Source organism: Erithacus rubecula (assembly GCF_903797595.1).
Source record: "Erithacus rubecula genome assembly, chromosome: 5".
NCBI classification, from domain to species: Eukaryota; Metazoa; Chordata; class Aves; order Passeriformes; family Muscicapidae; genus Erithacus; species Erithacus rubecula.
The window spans coordinates 44,618,896-44,635,297 of record NC_136687.1 but is presented as its reverse complement, the minus strand read 5'-3'; the positions used below and the strand labels follow the sequence as shown (position 1 = coordinate 44,635,297).

Below are 16,402 nucleotides of genomic sequence, written 5' to 3'. Positions count from 1 at the left end.
GGGCTGCCAGCCCTTCCCAGCCATCACCCTCAGACATTTCGCCCGCAGCCCAGTGAGGAAGAGGAAGAGAAGAAGGAGGAGGAAGGAGGCACTTTTGGCAGTCCCTGGCACTCACCCGGGTGAGGTGTTGACACGGTGCGGAAAAAACGAGGGGAGCGGCATTGGGTCGGGGAAGCGGCGAGGCCGGACAAGCAAGGTGGGGCTCCCGCCTCCCCCCGTCCCAAGCACCGAGGTTCTTTCTCTCCACCGACCCCCTGGCAGGAACACACAGAGGAAAAGGAAACAGAAAGACGCGAAAAATATTAAAATAATTTTTAAAACCCCACCCTCACAACAAAATAAGAGTGACACAAAGAAACCTAATAGAAATGTGATGAGGAAGAAAAAAAGTGGAGAAATAAAATAAAAATAAGGGGTGCTAAAAGAAAATTTTAAAAATAGCGGGGGAAAAGTGGAGGCTGGGGCCTGCCAACGCTGCAAATGGACCCACGGGAGGGTGCCCTGATTTCGTGTGAAGCATTTTCCTCGTGGGAACGCGCAGGGCTCTGACCTCTCCCCGCTCCCTCTCATCTCTGCTCCTCTTCCCGTCTTACCGCTGGGGGGGGACGGAACCCCCTCCGCCGTGTCCGCCCACCCCCGGGCTGCCTCGGCCGCTCCGCCCGACCTCACAAAGGTGCGCAACGAGCGCGCAAAAGCCGCTCAAGGATTAAGGTTGCTCTCACCGCGTAGAGTTTCCTCCCGGCCGTCCCCTGCGCCCCTCGCCAGTTTACGCGCCTGCGGAATTTCTTCGTGTCTCGATATTCCCGCCGGATCCTGCGGCTGCCCACCCTCTCGGCAGCCCCTCCTCGCCCGCCCGGGGTGTGAGCCGATGGGAGGGCCGAGCAGCAATTCATCTTGATTTGTTTCAATTGTCTGGCGATGGCAAAGTTATAATCCTGTATAATTTCACGAACAAGCAGGTTGAGAATGAATGGGTCAATATTATTTAAAACAAAACACACGAGAGCACGACCTTTCCCTTCAACGACGTGTTGCAGCACGAAGTCGCAGGAAACTCGGGCTAACCTCTCACCCCCCGCGCTCCACGGGGTTGCGGTTATTTGGGCTGCTCTTTGTTTCTCTTCGTCTGAAAGGCGGATTTGGAACTAGAAATGTAATATTAAATGAAGGATCTCCTCACTAAAGGGAGAGAAGGTGAGCCCAGGGAGCTGCAAAGGGGACAGATTATTTTGGACAGGAGCAGTTTGGATTTTTAAAATTTCCCCTTTCTTCCCCCCCGCCGCCCCCCCCCCGCCTTTTTCTTTAATGTATTAAAAGCTGCTTTAACAGCAGGACAAATTTATGCTCGAGATACAGCAACTTTGTGGCTGGTAATTCTCGAGTCCAGCGATGTCAAATAATCCATTTTCTCAGGGCTGTGCGGGGAAATAAAAGGACCCAAGGGGTATAAGTCCCATGTTTCTCTAGTATGTAACGTTAGCGCGAGGGATTTTTTTTTTTTTTTTTTAATGCAGGAAAAGAAAAAAAAAGCGCCAGCATTTATTTGCATTGCAAAAGTACTACCCTGAGTTGCCAGAGAACGAGATCCAGTGTCAACTATCAGTCAATCACTACAGACTTGTTGCTGCTGTGCAGCTTGGCTCAGTAAATAAAAAAAAATCCAGACAAAACTGTATGCTGTATATTTTACTCCCATGAAATAAAACACATTTTTTCATGTTTGCTGAAAAGTAAAACAATAATATTGTACGAAATGTTATACACAGGGCATGTTTTACATTGCAATATCAGAAACATCATTGCATCCACCAGAGGTACTATTCTAAAACTGATATTCACACAATTTTTTAATAATTATATGTTAGAAACATACAGTGTCGCATTTAGTATATACATTCCCTTGCTCGCAAGCGAAAAAATCCTAATCGCTTCTGTGTAACATGCTTTATTTTAAAGCCTAACCTTTTAAAAACACTGTTGTGATATTACTAACAACTGCTTTTATAAAATTAATTTGACATTTCGATATATATACATCCTTTCAGTCATTTTTATGTTAACAATGCTAAACTTAAAAAATAACAAGCTTATAGTAACATTAAAATGTCATATCATATCCAGTCAAACATTTGTCCATATATATATATATATATATGTCCTCGTAACTGTTGAAATACTCTTAGTGAAACAAAGATCTCAGAATCTGTAGGAGGTCCTTTGAAAACAAAGGAACTATCTTATTTCAGTGGTTTCCTCTTTTTTTTCCTCCTCTCTCTCTCTCTCTGCCTCTGATTTTTCCTCCTTTCTCTTTCTCCCTAGTGCCCATTACTTTCTAGTGAAATTCTCAGTCTCTGCGGGAAATGGGGAGGGATTCTCACCCAGTTTCCTACTTGGATGTTTCACACGGGTCTGTCCACCGCATACTGGCAAGCGCTCAGATTGGAAGCGGGGTTCTGCACACTGGCATAGCCAAAACTGGAGTGCTGCTTGGCTTTAAGTCTCAGACTCGCCAAGCTCGAGTTACATGTGTCCCTATAAACATACGGAGGTGTTGGAGGAGCATAAGGACAGGCTGGCGTTGGCACTGCAGAATTCAGGGAGGGATTGCTCAAGTTGTTCAAGTTATTCAGGCTGTTGAGGCTGGAGCCGGGCACCCCGGTGACTGCAGAAGGTACCATGCTTGAAGACATACTCATGGAGGATATGGAGTTTGGAGGGGAGAACATGCTCTGAGAAGACAGAGGGTTGACATTCATGGAGTTGAAAAAAGGAAAGCTTTTGGTGGAGAGGGAAGCAGAGGTCAGGCCCTTGGCTGCCCAGTTGTTGTACGAGTAGCCGGGATACATGTCATCGTAGGGCTGCATGAGGCCGTTAAACTGCGGACCGAAGCCGTTTTTGCAAAGCTCGGCTTGCTGGTTCCTTTCTCTCTTTCTCCATTTGGCTCTGCGGTTCTTGAACCAAACCTTTGGAAACGGGGGGAGAGGGAGGGAGGGAGATGTGAGTTAGTCAGGAACCACCACCACTACCACAGCCTTTTGCAGGTTCCCAGGGCAACAACTGAGCCTGTCTGTATAGAAATTATATATAACAATTTGTACGAATAGATATATATATAAATATTCCCGTGTTTAGGTTCTTCTCCTCATCTACGGAGCCCTGCACTGGGCTGAGACAGGGGTGCGCTGCTGGGGCAGCCGAGCATCCTCGGAGCCGCCAGGGTTTAGCAGGGTAGATTCGTGGCCGCATCATTCCACCTTCACCAAGGCCCCCCCCAATCCCCTCCCAAGTCTCCCCTCCTCCCCCACCCCGCAACCCTCCACAAAATTTGTGATGCTCTAATTCGTGCCACAGAGGCCAACACTTCCTTCTTATTCTCTCCCGACCCCCATCCCTTCATTCCACTTTAGGTTTTTTTTTTTTCCCCTTTTCTCTTGGCTTTTTCTGCACTGAAGCCATCCAGGAAAAATACAAAAGTGTAAAAGCGAGAGTAAAATGCCTGGAAACCCGCGGAATATTTAAGGCGATGGTACAGGAAAGGAGGGGGAAGCCAGAAACTAATAAATCCTTGCTTCAGTTTGTTAAAGCTACAAGTTCCTCTAGAATGAAAGCTTCCAGAGCAGAAAACCACTTTCTAAACAAACTTGTTCGACTGCTCTTTGGAGGAAGGGAGGAGAGGGAGAAATAGGGGGGGGGAAAAAGAAAAGAAGGAAAAAAAATCGCTATTTAACAACGTCCTAAAGGAGTTCTAAGGGACCCTCCCCGCGCAGACAATGGGAAAAACGTGCCCTTTCCCAATCCACATCTGGGTGTCTGACCCGTCGGGCAGCCGCCAGCAGCTGCCTTACTGTGTGTATTGAAACCACCCCGGGGTGTTTGTGGTAACCCCCCACCCTGGTCGAGCCGGGCGGGGGCCGATCGGGCACCGTGGGGACGGGCCCGTCTGGAAGCACCGCGCCGACCGATACAAAACTTCCGCGAAATCCGCACCGCGACCGACAGCGCTCCGTGCACCGAGAGGACACCGGGCTCGGCCGGGCCCCGCTCCCTCCGCGTGGCTGCCCCGGCCCAGCGCCAACACCGCCGGCCCGGGGCGCAGGGTCGGCCCCCCTCGCTGCCGCCCCCGTTTCTCGCTCTCTCGCTTTCCTCAAGCCACCTCGGAGAGAGAATTTATGTGGGATTTCCGAAAACCTGAAGGTTCGGCCCGTTTATAGGCTTATTTTTCTGTGCGTGCATTTGGGTTTGGTTTTTTTCTTTTTTTTTCCCCCCAGCGAGACGTTTGCAGGCGAGCAGGATCCGGCCGCGGTATCTCTGCAGCGCCGCGATGGTCCCATAAATCTCAGAGGGGGGTAGAGGGTGGAGAGAAACGTTCGTCGAATTGTGAAACCCAAAGAAATAGAAAATGCAAGGACGGGCGCATTGGGAGTGCCTTGGAGTGAAGCAAAAGCCCTTGTGTATTTTACATCTTTTTCTCATTAGAGACAGCGCAGGTTGCAGCCTGTTCCAAGTTGCTTTCTCGGCTAATATTTTCATTAGCGTTCGATCAAAAGGAGAGGGACGCATTACACGGTGAGGGCGAAACGTGCAAAAACCATATTTCAGAGAAGCAGAGACAGATCCCAATATGTCTCGCTTTGACAGAAGTGTCCTGCTCTGCCCTGCTTTTGTGCAAAGGCTCTGAAGTTTACATAAGACCCGAAATCGAAAGCAGCTGCAAATATTTCAGCCCTCCTTCCCTTTCCCAACCCACCCGACCCCCGCTGCTCCGAGGCGGGGTGCCGTGTCAGGACTTACCCTAACCCTGGCCTCGGTGAGGTTGGTCCAGACGGCGATCTCCTCCCGGGTGGACATGTCCGGGTAGCGATTGCGCTGGAAGGTGGCCTCCAGCTCCTGCAACTGTTGGCTGGTGAAGTGAGTCCGCTGCCGCCGCTGCCTCTTCTTCTTGGAAGGGTCCTCGGGCCCCGCATCCTCATTCTTGCTCTGTTGGCTCTTGTCCTTCTCTGTAAGTGGGGGAAAGAGAAAAAAAAACAAGGCGGAAAACGAGGGCGCCTAAGCCTCCTCAGCCTCCTCTCCAGCGGCTGGGGAAAAGCGTGTCCCCAGCGCTGCTAGATCCCACAGACTGGCCCGAATGCGACTCGACGCTGTAATGATTAACCCGCGCCGGCCTCACGCCGCCTCGGCTCCTCCGCGCCCCGCGGGCACACACGGGCGTCTCCTCCCGGTGGAGCAGCCACCGCCGGGGCAGCGGGACGGAGCCGCCTCTGAGTATGCAAGCTTGCTGCCTATGTGCATCCGTATTATTCTCCCTTCTGCATACACGCAATTCGTTTTATTTGCTTACCTACACCCGTGTTATTCGCCCGTCTGCAACAGTATTCTTTGTCCGTATATCCGTCTACATCGATATTACTCGCCCATGAACTCCCACGTTATTTGCCGATCCACGTAAATCGCCTACCACTATACATGCGACTCGCCTATCCTTACATTTGCCATTATCTTCCTATACGCCGACAGACAGAGACTGCATGCGAAAAACCACGAAACGCATCTCGGCTCGGGTGTGGGACGCTCCCGGGAAGAGGGGCGGCGGCGCATTGAGGTCCGCGGGCCTGCCAGCCGGGCCGAAGCAGGACAGGGCAGCCCGTCGGGCTGGGGTCCCTGCCTCTCACCCTCTCTTACCTGCGGCCTCGGGGCTGGAGGTGTCGGAGATGGTGTGCACCTCCAGCCGGTGCTTGGCAGACTCCAGGGAGGAGCGCGCCTGCCCCGGCGCCAGCGCCGTCGCCATGGCCAGCGCAGGCTGGTGGTGATGGCAGGATGATGAAGAGGAGGAGGAGGAGGAGGAGGAGGAAGGTGAGGAGGAGCACAGCTTATTCCCGGCTCCCAGGCGCTCCAGGCTTAACGGGTCCTTCATGCAGTTCATCGGCAAAAGGACGCCAAAGTCTACGTGCGCGCCTGGGGGGTCGATAGGAGAAGGTGTGCGTGTGTCTGTAGGTGTCGGTACGTGTAGGAGGGTCCGCGCAGCGTCCCCTCCGCGGACGCGGAGCAGCTCCGCGGCTCCGGGGGTCAGGGCTGCCGGCCGGGGAGCCGCGCCGGGGCGGGCGACGTTCGACTAGAGCCCGGGCGGCACGGCGAGACTCGAAACCCCCGCCGCCCGGGGGGGCGCGGCGGCGGAGACAGGAGAGCAGACGAGTCCGGTCCTGTAAGAGCCGTCACGGCGACACGGCAGCTCCCCGGCCGGCGGCCCCCGGCCCGCCGCGGGGCTCCGCGGGGCGGGGGCGGCGAGGCGCGGCGGCGCTCCGCGGGGTGTTCCTCTCCACTGCCCGCGCATGGACCCGCGCCGCGGCCGGCCCCGCACCGCATCAGCTCAGCCGCTTCCCTCTTGGCCTGACATCTTAAACCGGCGGTGGCCTTCCCCGCGCTGCACGTCACCCACCCCGCCCCGGCCCGCCTCCGGCCCGCCCCCGGCCCGCCTCTTCCCCCCCGCCCCGCACGCTCCCCGCCCCGCTCGCGCTGCCCTGCGCCCCCTGCGCCTCTCGCCGCGCTCTCCCGGTGATGGGCCACCCCAAAAAACCTCCGTCCGGTGTGCCCGGCGGGGCATACTCGTGCCTGTATACCTCCGCCGCCAGCTCACAGGGCACCCTGTCGGAGCGGCACCGAGCGCGTCCGCCCCGCGCCTCGCTGCACTCCCGCATCCTCTGGGGTGAGGAGAGGGGAGTTCGCCATTGCCAGAGCCGCTGCAGAAGGGTGGAGGAAAGAACGATTCCCTCCTCATGGAGGGGGTGGAAAATAAGCAGGACGGAGGCGCAGCCGGTTAGACGGCAGACCTTCTGCTGCTGACAGCGGCAATTAAACACAAACAACAACCTCCCCTCAGCGACACAGCTACGGCAAGCTTTACACCGCCCTCGGAGGTCCCCGAGCTCTTCTAGTCCCCTTGCTCGCCGGCTTTCTGCTCTTCTTCTGCCTGCACCGAAGGCAGAGTACATGGGAGAAAATCCTTTCCTTCGTTCTGCCATTCCCGCCCCCTTCCTTGCAACCGGGTTCCCAAAAGCTAGCCCCAAGGAGTCTTTTCCACCCTGGTTTTACAACTTACTCGCATAGTAATCCACGGGACCGTTCCTCCCTCTCGGTGTGGACCCGAAGGGAGTATCCCGCGCCCCCGGCGGGCCCGGAGCAGCCCACGAATCCACGCCCACGCAAGCCGTTCACAGCATTTGGCCAAGTCCCACACCGGGCCAGGCGCCGGCATACAAGCCTCCTGAACCCCTCTCCGAGGTTGGAGGACAGGATCTGACCCCTCGCCCGGGCAGCGGGAATAGAGGGATAGGCTACACTTTCCCACAGCTCCTGCTCATGGGACTGATTACTGCGCCGGAATGAGGCTGCTGTGGACCAGTCTCGCAGGAAGGAGGTGCGAGGCTTTTTCACGCGATTCCAAGGCGGGGGCAGGTTGCCCTCCCTTGTTGATCAGGTCCTCCTGGGGCAGAGGAGTCTGTCCCCGAACCCTAGACCGCAGAGCCAACACCGCCTCAGGAGAGTTGTGGCCGTTTTAGGAATGGGGATTCCAAATGAGCCCAGGAGCGGGAAATTCAGGTTTCCGTCTCTATCTCTAATTTATTTGGCTGGTCATTGAAAATTTATCGAAAGCTTTCCCATGATGTGCCCCTCCACATCCGTATCCCAGCGCCCAAACTTTTCTATGTCCCGCTCTCATCCCGTCCGCCACACCCCACCCCCTATCGCCATCAAGGGGCTTCCTTAGTCGTTCCTGATTCTCGTTCGAGGTACGTATCATCCATCGCAATCTTAGTTATCGCTAAATTATACATATTACTTTCGCAGCCTGTTAGTAAAGAAGGTTAAATTAATTTACATTCTGCTCATTATCTGGTGTTTAAATGACGTGTTTTTATCCCTGAGATTTGGCAAAGAATCTCTTTCCTCAGACCCCACAGCGTTTCGATGGAGACAATGCTCTTACATTTGTAGTGGATTTTAATCTGATAAGACTCTAATTTGCTTAAGTCTTTTAAATAGGGGGTTTAAAATGATTCTAGCCGTTTTCTTATTGAATTTCCTCTAATTCCCCCAAGATCATAAAGTATATGTGTAAAGTAAATATTTCCTCCCTTTGCACCGGCAGCAGATGACCTATAACTAAGTCAATATGAATCCAGCTCCATTCTGCACAATTTGTTTACCAATCATATCCCAGTTTCTTCTTAACCTCTCGCTACCTCTGTGGTCCCGCACCGAGAACCGCCCCCCGGCTTTTACCCGTGGCGGGGCCGTGCCAAGACCGGGAGCCGGGGGCTGCCCCAGCCCCGGCCAAGCGGGCGCGGCCTCGGCCTCTCAGCGAGGGGTACTTGGGAGGGGGCGCTGCCACACTGGGGTGAAAACAAAGGTGCAAAGCCCTGAGGAGGGGGAGCCAGAGAGAGAGAGGTGATACCGAGGTATCTCCTCCTTCCCCCGTTTACTGTTTTTCAGACAGGGCAGTGCATCCCTGTCTTGGATGACACTTGTCACCACTTTTTTTCCCCTCTTTTTTTTTACATTAATTTATTTTTAGTCGTTTTGAAGCAACGCTGATTTCTTCCGCCGCGACACGAAGCGAGAAGTCCCTCCCGCGTGCGGGGCGCAGAGTGCTGGTTACGCGCTTTATGCACTTGCAGGGTGAGCGCCGGTGCCCGCCGGTGCTCGCCAGTGCCCGCCAGCCACAGCCTCCGGACATTTGACGGGGGCAGGCCGTTCTCGGCGCGCTCCCCCCGGGAACGGGGAGAGGAGGAGCAGGGCCCGGCCACCGCACCGCCTTCTCACATCTTCCCTAGCTCAAGTCCCGCGACTCATAGCCACAGGCGGGACAGACCTTCCAGAGTCCCCGCGCCCCGAAAAGGAGTGCACAACACTGGCCCGGGCCCCGGCAGCCCAAAGGGAGAGGCTGTCGGCATTTCCTTATGTGCCTTTGATTAAAACTCCCCCACCCCGGGCAGGACGGGAGCTACCACACAGCATTAGTTGTCATGGTGACCATAAATCACGTAAATCCAAAAATACCCACCTATAATCTGAGATGAAGCTTTTATTTCCCAAGTGAAATAATATTTTAAAAGCTGTCAGCCAACCGAAAAACAACCTAATTGTAGTCACCCAGGTAATATATTAGCGGTAAAGGTTTCAATTAAAATGTCAAATGTTTTACTTTTTTTTTTTTTTTTTTTTTTTTTTTTTTTTTTTTTTTTTTTTTTTTTTTGGTTTCTGGTGGAAGTTACCATCTCCTCTCGGGTTCGGGTCCTGGCCACGAAGCCGTCCCCGCCATCTCACTCGCGTACCGAGTGTCCGTGCCTGCTGCGTGGGGTTGCCATCACCAAAGAAAACCCCAAAACTATTTTGAGAATTGCTCTCTTCCCTTTTCGCCCTGAGCTGCAGGGCCCATCCGGGATGTGTCCCGGTGGACTGGGGGGCATCCGCCCCCTGTGAAAAAAGGGAAGTCGGGGATGATCCCTGCTCCGCTTCATCTTTTTAATTTCATGGGAGTTTTGGTGTGGTTTCTTCCCTGTTCTTTCGGTTGATTGGTTGGGTTTTTTTTCCTTGTGTGTGTATGTGTGTGTGCATGTGTCTGTGTGTCTCTTTTGTTTGTTTGTTTGTTTGTTCCTTCACGCTGTATTTTGAGCTCACCCGGGATGCCCAGTGCCTGCCCGGAGCGGGAGGCGGGAGGACCCAGAGCAGAGCACGGAGCTGAGCGGCTCTACTGGGGACGCCGGAGGGTGGCCAGACCTACTGCGGGTATTTATTTTCCCACTTTTCCTTTATCTCCTCACGAGATCTTTGTTTCTACGCGTAATACTCCCCTAAATGGATAAATTAGTTCTTATGCAGAGCCTCCAACTAGTCCTGTTGTCTTTTACCTTTGGCTTGTTGTCTTTCGCGTATCTCGGATTACCGGCTATTCTCCTCGATGAAGAGCCATTAATTACCCATTCAGTCAATATTAGGAAGACTACAGAGCTTTTTACATAGGATTAAGAAGACATCAGATTGTTCGCTTAGTATATTCCTACTCACGAATAAGCTTTCGTTATACATTTAGTTTTCCCTGGAGTGAGGCTAACAACTGCTGCATATATTATTCTCAGACGGCAACCGCGGAGGGAGAAAATTCTATAAGCGAAGCGCAATAAATAACTTCTAATTTACGCTTGGAGGGGGGTGGGGGATGAGGAGCGCACTGTCCGCGACGCCGCGCTGGGACAGCGCACCAGCGGAGTGCTTCCGCCCTGGACAGGGAACATCCCGGCTCCACGGCTCGGCTCACAATTCCGGGGACAAATTTGGCCACGCTATGTGGAGGAGAGGGTGCCGCTGGGCTCTGCCTGGCTGCCCAGCGGCGGCAGCGACGCTCCGGCTCCGCCTCGGCCCCCCCGCGCTCGCTCCCTCCCGCGTGGGCAGAGGCTGCGCGCCCGCTTCGTCCCGGGGCTCGAAAAAGACACCGGCGACCTTTGCTTTGCACGCTGCACTGTCTTCAGCCGGTCTGAATGGAAAGCTGAATCAGCGCTGGGTTTTTAACTTTTTGTTTTTCAAAAGAATGTTCAGTTACGAACATTCAGAACAATTTCTTTCTTTCTTTTTTTTTTTTTTTTTTTTTCTTTTTAAAATTTTCTTTTTGGGGATAGAGTTGAAACAATCAATTTGGAATGCTGAATGGTGATACAAGACGGAATGTAATTTCAACTTTTATGCTGGAAGCTGCTGTTTCAGCAGTACCCAGATCATCGATTATAAGGAAAGATTCCTTAAGCAGAATTCACAAACCCAACAAATTGTATAGATTATATATACATCCTCGTACACACAAATATCCCAAGCATCCTGTCACTCTGCATAAAAATTATTCAAACAAACCCTCCACTGACAACCGTTTACAAGTGCTGTGGGTCTGCCGAAGCATGTGCTGAAGTTTTCCTAATTTTGTGGGACTGGTCACCCAACAGCAATTTTCCTGTCTCTCTGAAGAAATCTGACACCCACCGGCCTGCGTTTGACACTCTAGGCTGCAATAATATTTTCATATTTTCCCATTTTCCTTTCGTCGGCATGGCCACGGACTCGTTTCTTGTGGAATAACCCTCCCCCTCGGCGCCCCATTCCCCGCGGAAGCTCGGCATGTAGCGTCGTTTTGAAAGGTCTCCTACTGAATTTCGTTTCCTCCTTTCGCAGAACCATCGATTTGACAGAACAGTCGCATGTTTTGCTATTACTGCCTCGGTTCTAGTTAGCGATTATTCTCCTCGTGGCCACCGACGGTGCCAATCTCGTGAAATCACCTTACCCCCCTCGTAATTTCCAAAGCTGAAATGTGACTGAGCGCAGTCCCCGATCACCTCTGCTTCCTCCCCCGCCTCCCCCCCCGCCCCCCTAGCCAGCCCCAAGGATCAGACTTTTTGAAAATTAAATCCCAAAACCATGACGCCCTTACGGTCACCCAAGACAAAAATCAACGAGTACCGCGCGGTTTTAAGCAAATCAAAGCCAAGACTCAACAAACCCTTCCGATATCACGAGAAAGCACCCGTGATTTCTACCATTTACAGCAAGTCGCCCGAACAGCTCAGGGCCTCTCGGGACTTGCCATTATCCGTCGCATAGAGGCAGGGACTGAGGCAGCGCACAGGGTTCATCCTCACATCTGCAGAGGTATTTTGTCATATCTGCAGGGATATATCCGTATCCGAGGTCGTCGCGCTTCTCTTCCCCGTAAACGGGAACGTTTTAATGGTCAGGCAACACCGCGTTGCTTCTTGGACTCGGGCATATCTTTTAATTAATGGCATTAAAGGTGTTTAGATAGCAATTTCCCTTGCAGCCCGGCCAGTAAAAAACAGACCGGCTGGTACGGTAACAAGGCAGGAAATTTTGCGTGTACTACAATAATCCAGGTCCATAATAGATGTTTAAGAAAATAACCATTTGTTTCTCGGCAGAGGAAGTTAAAGTAACCGTGTCAGGGAGCATATGTGGATATTACTTTTATAAAAACTTAGTCGAATAGAGCTGACTTGGAAGGGCTCATAAATTTATTATATCAGAAAGGTCCCCGCTTTCCCATTAGATCGTGCTAAGGGATTTGATTAAGACCACCTGTTCATCGGGAAGAAAAGGCAGCGGAGGGTAAAAAGGCCTTTCTTATTTGCAAACCATATATAAAGCAATGTCACCCTTCCTCTCCATATTATTTAACACTTATTACTGGCCCAGGGAAAAAATGCCAGACTCTGGTAAAGCTTATTTGTGCACAATTTAATATCGTGTATGTTTCCGGGATTAAAAATTATCGGTTCGTAATACTTCGGCGTTTGAAATTACCCCAGATTTCGCTCGCTAACCTTCCTTTAGCCTAAGCGTTTCTTCTTCTAGGGGTTTTGATGTCCAGCTAGCAAATCCTGTTTAAAGTCCCCAGGGGCGGGTGGACTCGAGAAGGGGACGTGGCCTCTCCTAAAATCATTGGATGTTATTTGAGAAATAGAGAGCTGTTTGGCCAAACAGGGTTAATACAGTATTCTTACAAGGAAGTGTTTAACCACGAGACCAGGAATACGTGCATTATTAATTCACTCTAGTTTCCTGTATTATTAATTCAGGTTAATGTATTTTATTTAAACAAAATTACGTTTATCTTGGATTAAACAGTCTCTCGAAATACAGAGCACTTGTTTTCTTCTTTGTAATATGTTTGCATTGCTGTTTTTCTTTACCACTTCCCGGGCTTGCCTGTCAGACCCCCTGAACAGGGCAGGGGAAGAAAGACAGGAGCTCGCTCTGCTGCAGACGGGGCTCTGTGGGGGTGCCTACCTCTGGGGGCAGGAGAGGGCCGGCGACTTGTTTACGGGCGAGGAGGCGGTGTCAAAAATAGAAAATAAAAATAAATACGAGAGCGAGGCTGCCTGTGTCCGAACGGCGCGCTGACAGAGATGCTTTTTTGGGGGGCACGCGCTGGCGGCGGAAGCTGGTGCGCGGCCGTGGGGGTGAGCGCACCCCCTTTCCCTTTCCCCTTTCGCTTCCCTCTCCCGCGACCGCGCAGCTCCCGGCGCAAGCGGCCCCCGGCAGAGGCAGCAGAGGGCGCCCTGGCGCCGCGCAGCCGGGCCCGGCTGGGCTCGGCTCGGCCCGGCTCGGCGCGGCCGCACACCCGCGGAGAGGCGCGGAGAGCCCGCGCCCGCCACTGGGCTGGGGGGACCGTCCGGACACCGTGCTGCCCGCGGGTTCCGTGCGGCCCTCCGGCACGCCCCGCTCGTCTCCCCCTTTATTTCCGAAGATGTTCGCGTTCGGAATAAAGACTCGACGGCGGCGGGCTGCACGCCTGGGGACGGGACACAGGGCGGAGGGGAAGGGGAGAGGTGACTGGCTGGGTGGGTGGTCACCGCCCGACACCGCGCAGCCCTTCGCGGAGGTGGCGCGGCTTCCCCGGGGCCGGCCCGCCTGGCTGCACACCCGCGCACTGTTCCGCACGGCAGCGGGGACGCTGTGCCTCCGGTGGTCTCTTACCTAGTTGAACACAGGCGGAGACAAGTTTGCGGCAGTTGGACTCCATTACCCGTTATCTGCAAAAGATGAAGGCATCGGAGTTTTAAAACAATTATTTTGGGATTGAAAAATACATGCGAGAACCCAAACACAGCCACCTCGGGAGCTACGTCGCAACGACGCGGGCTAGACCCCGCACCTTTCTCCAGTCATACGAGAAGTATGACTGCCCCTTCCCTTGTCTCAGCCTCGGATCCCGGCTAAGTCACACCATAGGACAGGCGCAAACACACCCGGGCTGTTTCCTAGCCCCTTGAACCCTCCGGCCTGCCTGCATTTCTGATTATTTGGGGAAGCGTGGGAGAATCCCCTAACCTCGTCGCTGCGCTCAGCCGCGGGACAAGCCGACCCAGGTGGCAGGGGTGCCGTAGGGCGGTGGGTACCAGCAGCCGCTTCCCCACCGCGGCGGAAATTGCGCGGCTGAGGCTGCGCTTTCGCGGTCCCCGGCCACCACCGCCGCCTCTCTCTGAGAGGTCGGGCAGTAAAATCACAGGATTAGTGCCTGATTGAGATGTCTGTTCGTGAGATATTACAAAATTCATTATCACAGCTCTCTACTAACTCGATATGAAGTAACACAGATGGGATTTTATTAGTCCAGGCTTCAAATGTTTACTTATGATAATTTCGGGGGAAATTTGCATGTCACCATCATTTCGGTAATCTTTCTTCTTCTTCGCTTCTTTTTTAATGTCTGGACCCGGGCGCATTATTAGCTGGTGCTTAGAAATCCGGCAGCCTGGAGCCGTGGCATGTCTCGGATGAGCAGCGCCAGACGCAGCACCCGCCGACAGCGGCCCTGAGGCCCCGGCCCTGCCACCCTCCGCCGGGTGGGATAAGGCCGTGGAAAAAGTGGGGAAAATAAAATAAATTAGAAAAAAAAAAAAAAAAAGGAAAAAAGAAGGGTAACGGGAAGGTGTAGTTATGGGGATTCCTCGTGGTCATGTCGTGACATGGCGATTTATATTCCCAGATGAACGACGCCAGGGAGAAACTCTGCTACCTCCAGCAGCCAGGCCTAGCACACGAGCAGTGCCTAAATTAATCGGGAAGGCAATTAAGAGAAACTTAATTCTTCGTAGATGGTCCTTATTTTGGGATCGGTCTCCATAAGATTAGTCCTGCGTGACAAATGCCCTCCCCCGCGGCCTGCCTCTATGGCTGATTTATCTCACGAGTGGAGACACACAGCTCCCCCCACGCACATGCACTGACGGGAAGTTTTTCCTCTCTACTGAGAGGCCGGTCTCTTCGGAGAAAGATGCCTTTCTCGAACGGATTATTATTATTCCTTCCTCGCTCGTATTGCTCCTTCCCTTTCTCCTTTCGGTATCCTCTTAATTTTTGTTGCAAGGCACATTGCAGCACGGGGGCAAGGGGAGCGTTTCCCTATTGTCTCCAGCCCGGCGACTCAAACGAAAGCAACTCCACTTGCTTTTCCACTTCCCTTTTTCTGAGTACTCAGATCTAAATACCTTTGCACCTCTGCGCGCCCGCAGCCCCAGCAAAAGCACCAGCCGTGCGACCTTGCCTTTCCCCACGGCCGGGCCCCGCTCGGAACAACTGCAGGGCGCGGACAAGGAAAGAGGAGTCACACTTTTTTTTTTTTTTTTTCCTTTTAGGTATCTATCACTGTTTTTTCGGTGAAAAAAAACCAGAACACAATCCCCAAAAAACTGGAGTCGCCTGGCAAGGATCTCACCGCCCGAAATGCTGTGGTCCGGGATTTTGGCGGGAGGCTTTCCGCCAGAGGCCCGTGGCCGCTGGCTCTCAAACGAAAAGGGGTGCCGTGCTGGGCCTACCCCTCCACGGTGCCCGCGGGGAAGCCGTGCCCCTCGGTTCTCTCGTTGGCTACCGGTGAGTCCCAGCAGCAGACCCCGCAGTCGGCTCGGCAGAACCACCCGCATCGTTTTTGGGCGGCCCGAGCCCTTGCCGGCTCCGCTGCCGCCCCCCGCCCAGGTCCGCGTCTCCGCGGCAGGAAGGCGCTGCCTGCGCAGCCGGTTCCTCGGCGCCCGCCCCGCCGGGGAAGCGGGATCAGCACGGCCAACGAACGGCACGGGGGCAGCGCTACTTCCGCGGCTGACAACCCTGGGAGACGCGCGGCAGCCGCCCGGGAGGACAGCAGCAATCCGAGCCCGCAGGACCCTGCCCAGCCAGCCCGCAGTCCCGCTGCTCGTCCCTGCGTGCGCAGAACTTGGACCTGCCGGGTTCTTAGCCCCGCGCCCGTCCCGCCGATACCCCTCGAACCCCCGCACTCACCGGGGCCGGTTGCGCTGCCCGCCCCGCTGCTCTCGCTGCTGGTGCCTGTGGCTGGCGGGGGCGGCGGGGCCGCACCGGGCTCCTGCGCTGGCTGCGGGGCCACGGAGCCGCCGCTGGCTCCCTCCTTCCCCGGCCCTCCCGCGCCCCCGCCCCGCCCCGCCCGCCTCCCCGGGCCCTGACGTCACACGGGCTCCGCCGAGCGCTCCCCGCCGCCGCGGGGCCGGGGCGGGCCGGGGCGGGCGGCTCCGCGGTTCTCCGCGGGCACGGGCGCAGCAGCGGCGGTGGCAGCCCCCGTCCGCGGAGGGGGCAGGGGGCAGGAGGAAGGACAAAAGTCGGCGGAGGCGGCGCGGCGGCGGGCTAGGTAGCCAGAGGAAAACTGAGGTGAGCGAGGACGGCCGTGGCCTCTCCGCGCCCGCGCAGGGCGCGCCCTGCTCTGCCCGGTTGGGGAGGGGGGCAACTGTGGCTGAAGTTTCCCGGGCCGGGCCGGGCCGGTGGCTGTCCTTGCACCAGGTGTGAAGAGGGATCGGCAGCCTCTTGGGAGAGGTCTCGGCTTCCTGTTTTAACCCAC

At 54.5% G+C, this 16,402-nt stretch overlaps 1 protein-coding gene across 2 annotated transcripts; it reads right to left on the bottom strand.

Moving 5' to 3' along the window:
* Positions 1-1,671: 1,671 nt before the first annotated feature.
* PITX2 (paired like homeodomain 2) lies at positions 1,672-15,966 on the bottom strand. Of its 2 annotated transcripts, XM_079307323.1 has the most exons (4): positions 15,835-15,966; positions 13,537-13,592; positions 4,792-4,997; positions 1,672-2,963 (listed from the first exon to the last, which is right to left on the bottom strand). In XM_079307323.1, the coding sequence occupies exons 2-4, from the start codon at positions 13,580-13,582 to the stop codon at positions 2,400-2,402; spliced, it is 816 nt and encodes a 271-aa protein (XP_079163449.1). In that variant the 5' UTR covers positions 13,583-13,592; positions 15,835-15,966; the 3' UTR covers positions 1,672-2,399. The 2 variants fall into 2 exon arrangements, with proteins under 2 accessions (XP_079163449.1, XP_079163448.1); XM_079307322.1 differs by lacking the exons at positions 13,537-13,592; positions 15,835-15,966 and adding an exon at positions 5,680-6,381.
* Positions 15,967-16,402: the final 436 nt, after the last annotated feature.